Raw genomic sequence first — 19,033 nt, forward strand, 5'->3', positions numbered from 1 at the left:
TATCTCTGCAAATTTTTTGTCTCGAGTTTCTACGATTTTCTAAGATGGTATCCATAGTAAGCTCAGTATGTCTATGATGGTCTCAGCTGTTTCTATTTTTATTTCTCGTAGGCATTTTAAGACAGACATCTGAGACAACATTGATACTTAAAGAACTCAATTAAGTCTCCTAAGATATGAAAGAACAAACTCATGATCAATGAAAATATTTTTTTCCTCAGGACCACATCTATCTAAATTAAAGTTAACAACATCTAGTCATCAAGACACTGTACCCAGATTTAAAAAAAAAAAAAAAATATTAACACTTTTTTTTAAATAATTTTTTCAATTCAAGGTATAGCCTACATTTTATCAGCACATGCATTCACTGAAAACCGAACCCATGACCTTATTATTGTTAGCACCATGCGCTACTGAGCTGGGAAAGCTAATTTAGTGAAAATATAAATTAATGAGGAGTTTTTAATACATAAAGGACAACACTACAATACCGATCTCTCACTGAAATCTCCTTTAGTCAACCTTCAGTGGAACTGTTCGGTTTTTAAAATAATGAAGCGTATTCTGTGTAAAGCCCTGTTCACACTATTGAAGGTCTCATAGTTGCTATACATTTCAGTTTTCTGTGCAGGCCTCTAACCCGGGTCTAAGGGGTGGGAGGCGGGCGCTCTAACAAGGAGGCTAAAGACTGTAGTCGCTAGCGTCAGTCGTTAGAGCACCTCTTTAGATCAGGGGAGTGAGGTTTACATGCACAGCTGGCCTCCATTACACTCACTCCCATCCGGTCACAGCACCAATGTAACCCCTCAGGTCCTGTTAGACCCACTCTGTGCGGGCCTCGAACCCGAGTCTCCAGGGTGGTAGGCGGGCGCTATAATAAGGAGGCTAAAGACAGCTGTCTCTATTGTCAGTCGCTTGAGCACCTCTTGAGATCAGGGGAGTGAGGTTTATCTGCACAGTTCACACACACACACACACACACACACACACACACATATATAGAGTTACACTTTTATCTCATATTTTTATTTAACATTGCATGTTTCTATATTCACACACTCGAGGGTGAGTAATTTATCTTTTTTTGAAAATTGAAGGTGAACTAAGCCTTTAATTTTCATCCATCTATGTATTTACTGCATTAATGACTGGATGCAAGTGATTTACTGCAGTGGTGTGATTATGGAGTTTGAGATATGCTTTATTTACACACACACACGCACACACACACACACACACACATATATATATATATATATATATATATATATATATATATATATATATATATATATATATATATATATATCCCCTATATAGGCTATAGATAAAATTCAAAAAATGTCAGCAAATGTAATTTCATTGTAAATGCTGCTTAAACTCGGTTTGCTTGGATACAGTAGGTCTACTTTATAAATTACAAAAAAAATAAAATATATTATAAACCAATAACATTTAAACGCAATAACTTCCTCGATTTTTATTTTTATTTTTCGGGACACTCGTCTGCTTTGTGTTGCTTGCTTTGGGCTATCTGAACGCCTGCACTTCCTGGATCTGGACTGTCCCACAGCGTATGGGACGCCGCTCAAAGCCATCCATCCCACCACCTCGTGTATCTGTTAGTATTCCTCATAAACCTCACATTACACGCACCTGTAATCCCGTCCTCCGCGTGAAGAGGCGCGATGAGCGTCGAGGCTCGAGCTTATTCTAACAGGTGGTGAGAGCGATTTCAGGTGGAGCAGCAGTTCATTTACTGAGCCGAGCTTCAACGAACGCTGAGAGGACCACTTGCTCCTTATTATAGCAATCCCTGGACTTCTGCGTTTATTAACACAGCCTAATCGTCGTATTTAGACAAAATACTGTTTGTTTTAATTAGCCTCAGCTTACAGGTGGGCGAAAGCCGTTTGTAGGACGGCCCCTCTTTCAGTTCCTCAACAGGAGACGCGGGACTGTCATTTGTTTGCCACCCTGTGGGACAGAAGAAACGGCTCCGTTAACAGGTGCGAGGCTAGACAAACACACTGCAATTTGAAGAATATTTTCATTTGTTTTCGCGGCATAATAGGAGCTACATATCTAACATTTTTTACGAAGCCTCTTTCGTTCCGGAGGAGGACCGACAAAGCCATGTCAACCAAAAAACGGACGGATTTAACGAGAAGGAGCCGAAGCCCCGCGGTGTCCGAGGCGGAGATGTTTGGTGATTTTCAGGAGTGGTGCCTTCGCACTTACGGAGACTCCGGCAAAACAAAGACCGTCACCCGGCGAAAATACAACAAAATTCTGCAGACCCTCTTACAGAGCGACGACTCGGAGGGCGTCTATATCGAGAGCAACCACATCAACGCCAAATTTAAGTTCTGGGTGAAATCCAAAGGTTTCCAGGTGGGCAACACTGACAGCGAGCCGAGCGAGAGCGAGAGCGAGAACGGGGCAGCGGACAGACCGGTCCTGTACGTCCCCATCAAGGCAACGGTTAGTATGGGTGCTCTTTTCCCCGTCTGCTTATCAAACGCGTAATCGTGCGCGACATTTGCCTATGCAAATCCTGCGCCAGACGCACAATGGCGCACATGTTTACCGGTGAATCTTGTTCACGGTTGTATCTGTAGTGGAGTTCATTTCACTCTCGGGTCTCCGGTAACCACTTGTTCTCGTGTCACTCCGCCCGGTATCCACGGGAACGGTGGCAGCTCCGCCACCCGATTGTCCGGAAGCTGTTATCACTATCAGTCACTAACAAACAATCGACACCAATTTACCCTTCAGAATATTAATGAAATTTACAGCTGATGACCATTTGTTGTGAAATGTGCTTTTAAGATGGTCTGCTAGAAGAAAAGAAGAAGAAGAAAAAAAAAAAAATATATATATATATATAGTATTTATACAGGCCATAACCTGAGCACCTCTGGTGTTGTTTTCGGTTTCTGAATGTTTTTCAATTTCTGTTTGAATTTTTTTTTAATGCTGGCATAAATGCTTTGGCATATTATGTTGAATCAACTTTATTATTATTATTATTATTATTATTATTATTATTATTCGTAGTAGTAGTAGTAGTAGTGATAAAAATATGGTTTTGAAAAGTCAGTGTATTGTAACCAGCATGGAATACATTTTGTTGTCATGTGACAAGGAAACCAGACAACAGAGAGAGGAAAACGTTTGATCTTCATGAGTGTTAAAAAAGCTTGAACAAAATCTAACATATTTTAGCTTTTTATGTGAAGGCACATATTGTTCAGTTCAAGTAGTCCTGAGAAACCCTCTTATATTTTTTACTTGATTATGCAGTACTTGACATTTTTGTTACCTTGATCTTTTGAGTAGTGTATTCATTGAGTAAACTCAAGTGTATTCAAAGTGCATGGAAAGTTTTTCACTTGATGGTTACAGTACTTGACATTTTTTAAATGAGTAGATCAAACAATTGGTATAGAAATCAGTTTTTCCCTTTTCATCACCATTATCATTGACCCACATGTGTCTGTTTGGGGTTAATTAGACAAACACACTCTCATGATAATTCGTAACTATTTTACATTTTGGAGAGTTGGTGGGCATTTGTATTAATCCGTACAATCTCACCCGAGAGGTTTGATGGTGGACCTTCATGCTTAGCCTATTTTTTTTAAAGCGTTTGTTTTCATACAATCAAATCGGTTGAACTCATATGGAATTTCCAACTCATAAAAGTGTTATACGTTTTCTCATGATAATGTATGGATCAGTTTAGAAACAGCATCTTTTTTGAAAGCCCAAATTTGTGCATTTGTGCATTTATTCTTTTTTTGCATTTTATCATTAGGAACAGCATTTATGTATTGAGACCTGTTTTAGAGGGGGAAAAAATGCATGTTTTTAATAATGTTGTCTTTCTGAGCTGAAGAGTTCAGGTTTCCAAGCCGTTGACTTTTTTTATAATAATTGACCAAACCTAAACACACCTGCCGATTTAGTTCACCTGTGTAGCTTAGTGAGACAATATCAGTGTGTGGAATTATTGGTGAAAAGGCTAGCTGGAAGTGTGTGTTTGTACGAGAGCAATAGGGAGAGATAGAGAGGCAGAGACGAGGTGAGCAGGTCAGCTCTCAACAGAACAAATGGAATAATCAGGAGCCCAGATGAAGATTCATTTTATTGAACATTTCACTGATAAAGGAAAGGAAAGTGGTATGATGGAAAAGTTAAGATGGATGCTCTCTGTGTACCCTCATAATGAAGCGGCTGCCCCAGATTTGTCCTATTCAAATACTATTTTCGCTCACTCTCTTTGCTTTGGGTATGTGTGTGTTCTGCTTTCTTTATGAGACATTCCTCCCTTTCAGTTCACTCAGGGGGGGCTAATTGACGTGAACTGAGAGAAAGTGATTCCCTCACCATTCGATAAGCAGTGCAGAGACTTCGTACTAATATGCACTGGTAACACAAGATCCTGATCGCAGATCCAGACACTCTGACCTGTTGGTTAGTTCAGCTTAAAACAAAGCTGTGAGGCCAGACTCACACTCAAGAGCATCTGTGTGAAGCAGATCTTGTCTATCAACATGCTCATATCATGGCCATTGCCTGGAGGTTTTACATCAGATGTGAGAAAAGGAGAATCTTAGACCTGTAATACAAATTTTGATTAAATGGAACTTGGCAAAGGTCACCTGGTGACCCGATTCTCTTGTTTGAGTTCTAAAGGAATAACTTAACCCCAGATCATTATTCACTCACCTTCATGTTGTTCCAAACCATATGCTGTCACTTTTTTTCAGTGAGAAACAAATTTAGACTTGTCTAAAGAAATGATATGCTGCTATTTTCCAGTGACATAGTGATTAACATAGTAAGTAACATGGACCATGTGTTGCTATTTTGAACTGTTAATAGTTTTCAGTAACTGAAATAAAATAAATGATAAATATTAAAGGAAAAAACATAACTCAAAAAATCTTTGCCTTGCCTTGGCAACTAACTGAAATAAATTGTATTAAAAGGATCAAAACTAAAACTGACAAAAATAAATTAAATCTAAATATAGCAATATTACCAAAAACTAATAAAACTGTCAAAAGCACATAACAAAATGACTAAAACTTGAACTAAAATTAAAAATGAAAACTGATATAAAATACCATAATGATACTGTATTCTAAAATGACACTGACATGATTTTTTATGGTGTCTTTTTGGTGTTTTTTGTCCTTTTTTGGAGCTTCGCGGCTCCTAGCGACTATGACCTGTTCTGCTTTGGAAGAGCTGCTCCAAAAAAGTTCAAAAGTTCTACTTTTGTGTCCATAGGGAAAAAAGCAACAGCAAAGGGTTTGGAACAACATGAAGGTGAGTAAATAATGATACAAGTTAACCATTCCTTTATCATTTGTATATCTAAAATGTCCTTTTACACTGATTTTAAGTGAAAACTAATTACAGTACTGCATTCTGTTATTTACCTCATTGGTGTGCTTGTGTGTAGTAGTAGTTTGATGCTTGAGTGGACCGATCAGAAGCTCGGTACGAGTACAATGAATTGTTATGTCTGACAAACTGTTTTCTCTCAGACGCGTCACTTACAGTATTACTCATCAAAACAGTCAGCTTAAAATAGTGTGAATACAGCAGACATCATCCACACATGAACACGGGTCTTCAATAACTCACCTTAAATGACCTGTAGTTGGAGAGTTAAGTGAGAATGACGAGGTGAAATCGCTTGAGAGGAGAAGAATGAAAGATGGAAGGATTTTTTTTTCATATCAGCGCAGGACAGAAACATGACAATAGCCAGGTTTCCATCCAACGATTTTATTTATTTTTTTGGTGAAAAAAAAAAAAAAGGGTTTAGCGCTTCAAAGCGGTTACCGGTATAGCTGATGGAAATGCCATTTATCGACACATTTTCTCAAGTGTCGACTTTTTCCGTTTAACGAAATGGAGAAAGCAGAGGGGATTTCAGGAGAGGGAGAAAGAAGAAATGATGTTGAGAGAGGGAGAAAGAGGTGGCTGGAGGAAACAGTCACACAGCCATCACATGCAGTTGACACCAGCGTCTGTGGACACTATTAATAGCCCCTAACGTTCCTCTCTTTCCTCCCTTTCTCTCTCTCTCTCTCTCTCCAAACACACTGAGCAACTGTTGCAGAAGAACACTGTTCTCTCTTCTGCTTATTTTGTCCTAAAGCTTCTTTTATTTTGTGGGGTGGAGTAGGACAGGATAGTGGAAATCTCAAGACATTGACAACATAAAAACGTCAAACACAGTGACCCCAAAAAGTATTTGGACACTTACACGCTTAAAAATGATTGCGTGTCTTTGTGTTTTAAAAGAAAATATTGAAAGTTGTTGAAAGCTGAGTGTTAATACAGATTCCCCTGTTCAATTTGATTCTGATTCACAAGCTCTTGATTTTTCAATACACATTGCAAACTCATTTTGCCTACCTCAAATGTGTAAAATATGTCTCTCTCTGTCCTTAGCTGTATGTGTGTGCGTAGTCTAGCCTCTGCTCTGCCTAAGGGAGCATCTCAACTGGGATGGCCTGTTTTATCAGTCCATTCATCTCTGTGACCTAAAGGAGCCCCAAACGCTGAGCTAAATTATCTTGTATTAATGAAAGACCCTCCCTCAGCACACACTGGGTGGGAATGTTTGATGGTTGTTTGTGGTCGGCCATGTGCAGGTGTATGAGGAGAGAATGTGCTTGTGATCATTGATATCATCATGGGCCGTACCCCTGCAGATGGAGTGGGAGGTGGTTTGTTTGCTGTGTTTGTCTGAACAGTCAGTGAGCTGTGACGTGTTTACCACCATTTCCAATAGGGATGGGCATTTTTGGTCTTTTTTTTTTGTTTTTTTTTTTTTTTTCAGCATTTTGTGCCATGATTGTTTTAAGAACCATGTGCTCTGTTCTGTTCAGTTGCAGACTATGAAATATTTTTAGCCGTTTTTAATGGCAGTTCTCTCTTTAAACATTTTTAAAATTCGTAAGTTGCTATCTGATGAGAACAGGAATACACAATATACTGGTACCGTATTGGCCAGTCAATTTTTTATTTTATTGGTATCAGTCTGCCTATTTCCTCTATTTTTACATCAATGTTAATTTAACATTAATCTTTAAAAACACTAATAATTGAATCACTGTTAATGTTATTTTAGTATTATTCATATAGTATTACACTATTTATTAATATTTTTTATGTGCTTTTATTTTTTTATAATTCTAAATCAGTTTTAGAAATCGTACTACTTCAACTTCAACTTATTTATTTACAATTATAATTTTCTTTTAAGTTTAGAGTTTTCATCTAACATTTAAGTTATTCAGCTTTATTTCAATTACCGAATACAATTTTTAATAGTGAAGTTAACAACAATATATATGTATTCCTTAGCAAATCTAAAAATGAATATTAATTTAGGCTATTATTATTGTATAATTTTTATATAAAAATTTCACTTGTAGCATTTAAAATGATTGATTTTAGTTTAGTGTTTTAGTTTGAATTTATGTAGACAAAATAGTTTTTAATTTTATTTGCTGCCATTTATCAGTAATCTATGGAAGCTTGCTTCCGCCAAGAATAAAAAATAAAAAGGGTAATTGCGACTTTTTATCTCGCAATTCTTACTTTTTTCTCAGAATTGCGAGATATAAACTCACAATTGCGAGAAATAATATCAGAATTGCATGTAAAAGTCAGGTCCAGAATTTCAACAAAGAAATGGACTGCAGGACACTTTCACACAATTACGTCCAGGTCATTTTAGAAAGAGAACTTTAATTGATCTGCTAATTTGACAAAATTAAGTTTCTTTGTCACAAGAAAGCAAACTTCATCTTTCTTTCTCAATGCACCTCTTTCTCTTTCATGTGGACACTAAAGATGAGTAACCTCACAACACCCCCACCCCCCCCCAATCGCTGTTACCCGGGGCTCAAATATCTCTTACACATACACACACAAAAAGCAGGTGTAGGGGAGCAGCTGGTAAGATTAGTGTCTGCATGTGTGTGTCGGTTGGTTTAGATGTTGTATGAGGACAATGATCTGAGTGGTTAATCATTCAGAGCCAGTAAAGAGCAAGAGTTTTTCACATTCACTGACTGCTCATCGAGGGCTCTCGGTTTATTCGGCTTCACAACAATGAGAGAACCAGAGAAAACATCTCCTCTCCTCGTTCACTCAGATTACCTCTGCCTCACACACGCGGCGGCTCTGACCTCCCTCTGCTAGTTAAGCAGCTGTAGATGTAGCTCCAGCGGTAATTGTGCTAGTGAGTGCTCAGGCTAACAAGAGTAGAGGAAGAGCAGGGGAAGGAGGGGGGTGAGAGGACAGGGCAGAAGCTGATAAAAAGAAGAACTCATTGGAACAGAGTGTTTTTTTTGCTGGAGAAGGGGCCATATGGATGTTTGCAGGGCAGCTAGTGGTCAGTGTGTTCTCTAGTCTAGTGTACGCACACACACAATGTCGTCTTCTCCTCTGGACACACAATGTCTTCTTCTCCTCTGGACTTCATTAAAGGTATAGCGGAGGATTTTTTACTTCCGGGTGGATCACCTATACTATTGGTCCTCCTAATTGTCAATCATTCTGGTGAATCAATCAAACTTTTCAAAAAGTGGAGAGGGCGGGTCTTATCTAAAATTCGGAAAGATCCTCCGCTATACCTTAAAGAGGTCCTACAGGTGTCTCACAGTAGAGAAAGCTCTGTTTTCTATTAAGAAACTTTCAGTGGTGTTTGCTCGCATAAGAGTATAGCTGCTATGTTAGGCCACTGGTAGAGCATTGCTATGCTGTTTCTAAGGTGTTTTGGGACATTTCGTTCAGGCCCAGTCAAAAAAAGCCCATCCCTAAGTTATGTTTACATTACATTACTTGCAACTATCGCTAAATGTAGGTGGTATAGAGTTGCTATGTAGTTGCTAGGGTGTAATCAGTGTGATTCTATGCTTTTTAAAAGCTATTTTGGGTGGTTGCTTAGGTGTTACTAGGATACTGATGACGTGTTTACTGGTGCGAGGGCGGGGCAACCTGTCACTCACATAAGATCAAGCAATAGCAAGCCACAACCATTCAATCAATTCCAGGGGCCGAATTCACAAAGAATTTTAAGGCTAAAAGTAGCTCCTAACTGGCGAATTTAGGAGCAACTCCTAAAAATAATGGGCGTGTCACTCCTAACTTTAGGACTCCTAATTTTTTTGACTAAGAGTAATTCATGAAGCATTTTAGCCCTAAAAGTAGCACCTAAGCCTGGGACAGCTTAAAAGAAGTCGAGAGGACTCCTAACTCACTAAGACCTATTCACAAACCGCTTTTTGTGGCATTTCACGTTGTGATGTTTTGAAATGCGTATGCGGCGGCTACAGGAGCTTCCAATCGCGAGGGAACAATTTTGCATTGTAGGCATAACTAGGGATGCAATAACGCCACCAACAACCACCAAAACTAGGCTACTCATTACATGTAAACTAATTGTAACGTTTCATTGTAAATCAAATTAAAATGTTCTTCTCTTTGCAAACGTAGGCAGAGGCATATAGTGACAGATTAATTTAATAATATTGCAAAGATATTGCATCAATCCATATGTTGCATTAGGCTACTAGGCTATTTGTTTTGCCTTACTCTTTATTCATTTAGGCTATTTATTCAGTTATTCATCATCTTCCGTCCTTCGCACTACTTGTGTAGCGCACGCATTCTCAGACCTGTCACCTGTCACTCATCACCGTAGGGGAGGTGTTTGGAATCATTCCCGCGTTACAATCATCAGCCAATCAAGGTGGTCACTTCAGTCAAGCTCGTGCATGAGTAATGACATCATCCATAACAACGAAGACTCACTCTTAGTTTAGGAGTTGTCATTTTTCTTTACTAAGAGTAGGTCTGAAAGGCGTTGTGAATAACTTTTAAGAGAAAACTCCTAGCTAAAATCTTTTATTGCGATTTAGGAGTACTCCTAGTGGTAAGATAAAATGCTTTGTGGATACGGCCCCTGATGTACAAAATCTAAATCAATTATTTTTTTCTTGTTTGAGAAACCGTTCAGATATATGTCACAATAGGGAGGGGGGAGGGGAAGACTATCGCAAATTGTTTAATGGCGACTTTAAAAGGCCATTCCTCCTCTGTAACTGCATTCACAACAGAATATGACTGTCAATAGCAAAATATGGTGTAGTGCTCTGAAACAAAACTGACTTAAATGTGTTCAGGACTCACACCTGAATTTTGCAAAAAGTTTGGTTAATGTGTGCTATGTGAACAGAACCATGAGCGCTCAAACTTGAGGGTTAATTAAGATTTGGTGGAAGTTTTTAATAATAATTTTAATAATACATTTTAGTAATAAATAAATAACACTGTGTCAAAAGACTTTCCTGTGTTATGGTAGTCACAATCTGGGATATTTATCAGTCACTGTGCTTACATACAAGCATAATTCATGGTTACCGTAACAATGAAAAAGCATTGTGACTACAGTTGCAATACAGAGTGTCTAATTGTTAGAAAAGGATGGTTATGAGTTACTTGCCAAAGTTTATTACTATTCAGGTCTCTATCCTAAAGTAACTGTGTTAGCTTTAGCATGCACCACTAATAAACTGATCTCATGACATTGACACTGAGGTTGTGTGTGGAATGAGAGATTAGAAGGGAGCACTGCGTCATACTCTATCACAGTGGAACTAATTGATTTTAATAAAGTTGGCGTGAAGCTACTTTTGATATCTGCAAATAGAGTGACTCGTCCTGAATATTCATGGGCTATTCACAAGATTTACACGCTTGACACAAAACCAAGCCTTTCATTCGGAGGACGGCCTATAATTTGGCCTCCCCATGAGGCCAGCCGTATCTGTGGCCATAGATTCAGCTGTGCAGCCACGAGGACAGATACGAGACTGAAAGAGTGATTATTTGTGAATTAGAGAAAAGAGGAAGTGTCGTTCCACTACCCTGGAAGTCTAACAGAAACGCATACACACAGCTGGAGGGAGCTAATGACAGACCAAAATGATTAGTTTCATTTATCACCCGTGAACAGAGAAATGAAATAAGTCTAATTTTCTTGTTAACTAGAAGGAGATTAATATTATGCGACAGAATACGTAAACTCATACTGGAGGTACTGAGTTCAAAAATAACTGATGCAGCGATAGCATTTCGTACACTCCCAGTGACTGATCCTCAGTGGCCAAGATTTATGGGTTTTTCAGTGCTGATAGTTGCAAATATTTAGAGACAATAAAATTGTTGATTAAGCTGAAGTATGTACATTTTTAAAAACATATCTGATTTCTGCCTCAGGAAAAAAAAGGTAAATGTGAGTTTAAAAAAAAAAAAAAAAAAAGCCACATTGTGAGATATAAAGTCACACTGATATAACTTTGCAATTTTAGCAATTTGCAAAAAGAATCACAGTGTGACTTTTTGTCTCATAAAGTGACGTTTATTTATTATATATGAAGATATGAAGTTACATTTGTGAGATCTGAACTTCCACAAACAGGGAGAGTTATTTCTGCAGTTCTGTTTGGTGCCACTAGTGGTGCAAAGATGTACTCCACTACTGGTAGTAGTGTATGAATGTTATAAAGATATTTTGTCATCCAGTATTGGAATCTGATGATATCCGCTATGTAAGGAAAGCTGCTACAGTTCAGTGCACAAATAAAAAATTTTCTCTGTTAATGAATGGCTTCACCTGGGTATTTGAAGTGCACTTTTTATTGTCAGTCACCCTATTTATAGTAAAAAATGGCAAAGAATACTGCACAAGTATGTGAATTGGGATGCACCTCGTCATTTGACATGGCTGTTGTAGATTTTGGAAATGACACAAAGAGCAAACATTTCTGTTAGTCATTGGCCAGTGCTGATAATATTAACAGCTCAAATATCGATCGGTTTCCTGGCCTGGTTTCTTATTCACGGCTGCATCACTGGTGAGAATACAAGAGCTAACAGTAAACCAGCAGTCACTCATCTTCATTTCCACTGTCAGCTTCTCACTGCGTCTGCACACACACTATAGTAACTGCAGGACAGCCTGTGAGGTGAGTGGCTGCGTATTCTGGTCTCCCTGCATTCCTGCGGTTGCCATGGTGAAGAATCTCGGTGCTCTAGAGCAGGATAAATTAACAATGTTTTAATTGGCTCAGGACTCTGAGTTACAGTGCGCCTTATCGCTACACTGTCATTTGCGGTGCATTATGCATTATCATACACTCTGCATATGCATTCACTCAGGTGTGCATGTTTGAGGACCTTATAAATCCCAATGGAGCAGTGTAACCCCAAGTGTGTGTCCAATCTCATTTCCAACTCAGACACAGCTTACGCCCTGAGAGCTAATATGGCCAAAACATATGACACAAGTGCACTTCACCAACAGAATACACAGCACTCCGTCCATTGAGCAAACTAATCTTTACCTGGAAAAAAGACGACAGAGGCTCAAGGAGAGAAGAAAAGGGAAAAAAGGAAAGAAAGAAAGTTGAGGGTATGAAGAGTTCAGATGCAAAAGCCTCTAAGTGCCATCTGAAAATTTCTTCTAGAATGGTCATTTTTATCAAGCTTGTATATTTAAGTTAAGTAATTTCACTAAAATTACAATTAATAGGTAATTTTCATTGCCATTTAAGTGAAATTACTGAACTTAAATATACGAGCTTGATAAAAATGATCATTCTAGAAGAAAATTTCAGATGGCACTTAGAGGCTTTTGCATCTGAACTCTTCATATGTGAAAAGTCATATGGGACTGAGAGAGGGCAGATCAAGAGAGATATGCCCTGTTCTGAAAGCTAGAGAGATGCCTCACATAGGCTGTCTTCTAAAGGTCCGGTCACATGTACTGTTGCTCTGGGAAATTTTGCTGGCAAAATCCGCACATTCCAAATCGAAAAAGTTCCCCACGCAGACCAACAGAAAGCTGTAAGAACAAAAAGCTGTAATAACAAAAATGTGCACTACCATTCAAATGTTTGGGGTCCGTAAAAGAAGTATATAATGCTCTCAGTAAGGCTGCCTTTATTTGATAAAAAATACAATTAAAATGGTAATGTTGTGAAATATTATTACAAATAAAAAATCATAATTTATTCCTGTGATCAAAGCTGAAATTTCAGCATCATTAGTCCAGTCTTCAGTGTCACATGATCCTTCAGAAATCTTTATAAACATGTGGTAAAATTGACCCTTGTACGGTGAAATTCTGCAGGAATTCGTTCAATATGAAATTTTAGGAACGTGTGAGGTGAAACATTTCCCTGTATGGATTTTGCATCGGATTCAAGCTGCTTAAATATTTTGTAACATTATAAATGTCTTTACTTGATCACATTTTGATTAATTTAAATCTTAATGACCTCAAACCTTTGATTGGTAGTGTATGTCCATTAGAGTTTGGCGTTAGCATGTTGCTAAGCTAATGGCGTGGTACTCTAATAAACATAACTACCCTAGTGAAAAAAATATATACTAAAATTGTATTATACACTAAATATTTTATTTTGTGCTATGTATACTACAAATACGTTTACATAATTATGTGCTGAATAAAAATACCCTGCAATCGTACTTTTGGTATACTAAATTGGAACAACTCATTTTGTACTTTAATTGTGCGGAAATAGTGCTGAGGTTCAACTAAAGATATATACTTAAGTAAATTTCATTGCGCTGAAGTGAAACTATTGCAAGTATACTTTAGGTATATCTTTCATTAAAAGACTGATATTATGCAGTGATCATATTCTTACTAATAGTGATATAAAGATAATTTTAGGCTTAATATTAACAAATGTGCATTGTGCAATAAAGAAATACTCCAAATAATGTTTAATTTTATATCAGTTTAGTGATGTGTCAATGAATATGTTAATGACTTTGAAGTATACTCCGTATGAAATAAATGTATTTTAAATAGGTATTTTTTACTAGGGTAACTATGCAGAACACAAATATTGGGTAAAATAAAAAATTGTACTTTTATAAATATACTATATATTACTGAATCAGCATTTTTTTTCTACTTAATCCGTAATCTTTGGAGTTTGCTGTAATGCATTCTGGGATTGCTTTCACTGTAAAGGATACATGCTGCCTTAGAAATTGGCCAAAGAAAGTATCTTAGGAGGCCACATAATCAAGTTTACTACTTTCTGGAATGGTCTTCATGTCGGGAGCTTGCCAACGATGCCCTAAAAATGCTGCCTCGGATAGGAAATTCACTAAGTTTTGGAACCAAGCAGATGTTAGTTCGTTCCTTCCCTCTTGCTCTCTTGTTAGTCTTATGAACACACACAGACTCCATCATTTAGCCATCAGTTTGTGTATCTACTCAACCATTTGCTAAGATTAGCCAATAAACTGTGACCGCCTGTCACAATTAGCACTAACCCAGTCAAACTCATTCCACTCCCACTCGATCCTGTCCATCTCTCCCCTACAGATAAAACCCTCTTCACACCCCCATGCCGCACATTCCCTCTCGTTTTCGTAATTAGTTTTTTGTCCTGTTTTCTAAAATATTGAAACCTCCTCAAAACTATATTTACTTGAGAAGCAAATTTGTCCTCTTGATGTGTGCCAAAACATAGAGCACTCGTCCTGCCCGAACCCGTTGTTGAAGATTAGGACGGAAAGACGATCTGTCGTATTTCAGTACCATAAATGCTTGTGTCGCCATCAGCAGGTTTTCCACCCCGGATTTGCCATGCTGAGCTCGGCATGTGGTGCAGGTGTGTTTTAGAAAGAACTTTGTCGTTATTGTTTGTTTGGACGTCTGTATATCAGTGGGGGGTCGGTGTCTGTCTCTTCCTTTTGGCTGAGCACACATGTCTGAAGGGCTTCTCCCCTCCACTGAACTCTTCCACCATCCCTCCATCCCTTGTTTCCAGAGAGGCGGAGACGTGGGGGAGCTCTGCCTGCGTTGCCTCTCCTGCTCCGACCCAGCTTGTCTCCTAGCAACAGGGCTGTTTGGTCCGGGACCTGGGAGTGGAAGCAAGAGAGAAACAGAGTAGCAGAAAGGAGAGAGTGTTGAGGGAGAGATTAAAAGGGAAAAGGGAAAGCTGTAATTATCTGGTGCTGCTGGAAGGAACAAGGGCCTGGAAGAGCAGAGGGGAGAGATGGAGTGAGGGAGAAAGACGGTGATGTTCTGGGTTAGAGGCTAGTGCTTGTAGAGGGGGGGGGATCAAGGGAATGGGGGAGGAATAGCAGCATAGCTGGAGGAAGAAAAAGTGTGAGGCTTTAAAAACAGCACAAGCATCCGCATATAGAGGTGGAAGTGCAGTGAAGGAATAATTCCCCTCGCTCATTTTGTTCATTTAGTTGTGTCCAAAATGGTGCCTTCCTGCCCGGTCAGTCAGTGGAAATTGTGCAGTGTCCTAATAACAAAAACAGCATTAAAATCATGGAAATGATTACTACTAAAAAAAACATAAAAAATGGAAACTGCCCAACAACAAGGAACTTTTATTATATTTATATTAAGCTCAGCATGAAAGCAGATACTAAAAGCGGCAGATGAAATTGATCCGTACGGATCAAGGATCAACTGCGATCCGTTGCACCCCTAATAATGAATGAACACGCTTATCATCATGATTGCTATCTTACCAGAGATGGAGAAAGATCCTACTCCAGTAAGTAAATGTGTCCCTTGTCCCCAAAAATGTTGGTACTCAGAGACGCTTCCCTCCACGTTTTCTGCCACGCATTGTTTATTTTTACCACTCATGTGCACCAGTTATGTGCACCCCTGCCCTAAATGCTGTTTGAAATACTGAGTTTGATTGTACACACTGCTTTTTTTGCTAACAAAAAAGTATTTTTACCTTTTTAAAAGTTGATGAACATTGTTTCTTTCTTGTTTTTTGACCCTATCAGAAGCAGATCTTAAATAACTGTAGTGTTTATGTATTGGTTGACGGGATAAAAAAATGCACATTTATAAACTAATTTATTGCTTTCAGACACCATTTTAAACACCTCAGACACCATTTTTGTTCTTCCAAACAAACGCTGCAGAGGATTGTGGGATTTCACTGGCAGTGAAGGATACATTGCTGCTTTTAAAAATCCACTGAATGAAGGCAACTCAGTGGACAGGATGTTACGCAAACCTAAATCCAGATGTGCCATGATGCATTTCAGATGCAGCCATGATGTCTTTACTTTTGATGCAATAAGATTGCACTTAATTTATATCCGTGCATGTGCATTTTGGACAAAGAAAATGCTAATGTCGGGCTCTGAGTGTGTGTGCAGGACAGCCTGGATTTACCCTCTCAGGGTTTTGGTGACTTTGACCCCGTGTAGGCGTTGGGGGAAGGGGGATCTCTCTCTATCCTGTCCTCTCTGCCTTGAGGTGCACCCTGTGTGTGTGTACAGGCATGCGTGAGTGTCCTGTCTGCCGTGCCTGAAGGTACTGTGCTGACCCCCTCCCTCCTGTGTCCCACATTGGCGCGTGTGGTTGGGCTGCTGCTGTCACACGCACTATCGTCCCAGGCCACTGATGTGCCCCGCAACGCTGGGAAAAGGGGGGTGGGGGGGTTGAAGGCCGGGCGGCATCATGCTACAGCAGCATGAATTTGTAACAAACACACACACACACGCACATTGGCAGAGCCTGGCACACGTGTCCTATCTCCTGAAGTTAATGTAGTGGAGTGGAATCCAGCAGTAAACATGTGTGAGTGCATGTCACATTACTGCAGCGACTCATCTCGTATCAGAACGCACTCCGCGCCCACGCCGGTAGATTCATGTTTAGTGCACAACTATTCTTATACTGTAACATGATGATTTGCAGGTGGAATATAAGGCTATTTCTATTTGAATACAGATACATTTTAAAACATTCTCCGTCCACACTAGTGTTTTAAATTGTTTTCCAAAAGATTCTTGTCCACACTGAAACCAGCTTAAATCATCTTACTGCACATGCATAAAACGTAATAAAAACTCACTGAGATGATGCAGAGAGACCAGACAGAATTAAGCTCTTATTCTAGTGCTCTGCCGTTTTATTCGAAAAATATCCCACTACTTACTGGTGCGTCCATGTTGCACTCAGTCGGCATTCCGTGTATGGCCTAAACGCAATTGCCTTCATGTTTTGATGCAGGACAGCAATTGCAAGTACATTTTCTGTCATCTCTGCAGGAATGCAATATTGAGATTGTACAAAGTAACATTTAGCGACACTGAAAGTGAATAGCACATAGTTGGCACATAACGGTATATAACAGACAAATAGGTACAACATCTTTTTCAAATGCTTCCATTTTCACAGTCCATATACAATGTGAAAGAGGGCTTCAAATCTATCCATTTTGGAGAGCATCTTCAAAAAGCTAAATTTTCACTGGACAAAAACACCGTCTGAGTGTGGGCCAAAATGTAGAGAAAAACAAGTATTTTCAAATGTATCCAGATTCATGTAGACATTACTTAAAGGGATAGTTCACTTTGAAATTAAATTTTGGTATGTTTTAGCTTACCTCAAGGGCATCCAAGATGTAGGTGTCTTTGTTTCCGCAGTAGTTTCAATTTTTATATTTTTAAGTCAAACCGTTCTTGTCTGTCAGTCATTTAATGCTAGCCTAGACGCACCCTAGCGGCAGCAAAATGTATTTTTGCAGTCTAGCAACTCTCCATAGACTTTCGAGCTGCAAAAACCTAAATTGGGTCAGGCCAATCACGTCGCATATAGAGTAGGCGGGGCGGGCTTAACATATGACGACAGAGTTGCGACGGTTACCTACTGCTACTTGAAAACAAAGAATGACGGCTGCTGCTGGAGAACAGTCTTTCGAATCGGCTTTGGCCGCGACTATGGAGGACTTGGAGTTAAGTTTTTCTTTGAGAAAAGAGCAAAGAACGGCACTTAAAGGAGAACTCGGCAACTCTAGCGAACTCTGGTCACTTCTTCGCTGATTTTCCCTTTTGTTGTCTCATGTTTTCCCCACGAGCTCCCCCTACAGCTGTGGTGGTGCGTATATTTCACAACACGGTCGTAAAAAACTCAGCCTCCTCCCCCTCTCTACCGCTGCTCATGTGCGTTTGTTATGATCGGAGCAAGCCAACTGTATCGTGTGGAGCTATGTCTACTGAGGTGGGTAAAATCTGGTAATACATCATACATGCGAGTGTGTTTATGTCGAATTGCCGTAAAGCAATTCGTGTTTCGCGCTCGCGCTCGTTCTCGTTCTCGCTTCTCACGAGACTTCCAATTTCTGTCTTGCCGGGACGGAAGTGCCCAAGTTGCAAGGTTGGTTTTCCGCCTGGGAACGCTGGGGGGAGCGGGGAAAGTCACCAATATCACCAGACAGGTTGTTTAACCATCCAAATGATTTCTAGACAGTTTTATTAAGTTAAAAAAGTTACCAAGTTCTCCTTTAAGTCATTCTTAAAAAAAGGAAGATGTGTTCGTCGTTTTGCCGGCCAGATATGGCAAAAGTTGAATCTATCAACTAGCTCGGCTGTTGGGAAAACGCTCTGGTTGGTTGAAGCGCTGTCCTATTGCGTGCAGAGGGATTTTGAAAGACAGCCGTTTATCCCGCCCCTCGGATTAAACCGCGTCTATGGTGAGTTTCCAGACCTAACATCTTGATGTAGGTCTGGCTTGCCAGGCTAATATAATGCCTCACCAACTAATGGTCACCAACTCAAAGAGCATGCACAGAGAAGTCCAAATTAAACAATTCCCCATCGTAAGTACACATTGATGGCCTAAGACACGAAACGAGCAGTTTGTGTGAGAAAACGAACAGTATTTATATCGTTTTTACCTCTACACAACCACGTCCAAGTGATCTGAGGGCGCGTGCGCTTCCTGGTGTGTGACGTGTGCGCGCGTTCTGGCTTAGTCTGCGCAAGAGCCGGAAAGTGTACAAGAGGTATAAACGATATAAATATTGTTCGTTTTCTCACACAAACGGCTCGTTTCGTGTCTTAGGCCATCAATGTGTACTTACGATGGGGAATTGTTTAATTTGGACTTCTCTGTGCA

At 39.5% G+C, this 19,033-nt stretch overlaps 1 protein-coding gene across 4 annotated transcripts in view; it reads left to right on the top strand.

Annotated features, from left to right (window-relative positions):
* Nucleotides 1–1,678: 1,678 nt before the first annotated feature.
* The window catches only part of LOC308703783 (nucleolar protein 4-like), a 73,469-nt gene continuing 56,114 nt past the window's right edge, over nt 1,679–19,033 (top strand). Inside the window, exons 1-2 of one of the 4 annotated variants that reach the window (XM_081387692.1) lie at nt 1,708–2,487; nt 5,305–5,343. In XM_081387692.1, the coding sequence (XP_081243818.1) occupies nt 2,140–2,487; nt 5,305–5,343 (387 nt within the window). In that variant the 5' untranslated portion in view covers nt 1,708–2,139. Of the gene's footprint in view, nt 2,488–5,304; nt 5,344–19,033 lie in introns of all 4 variants that reach the window. The other 3 variants (XM_081387695.1, XM_081387694.1, XM_081387693.1) reach the window with 3 other exon arrangements.

Source organism: Scardinius erythrophthalmus, assembly GCF_964197995.2.
Source record: "Scardinius erythrophthalmus genome assembly, chromosome: 15".
NCBI lineage: Eukaryota > Metazoa > Chordata > Actinopteri > Cypriniformes > Leuciscidae > Scardinius > Scardinius erythrophthalmus.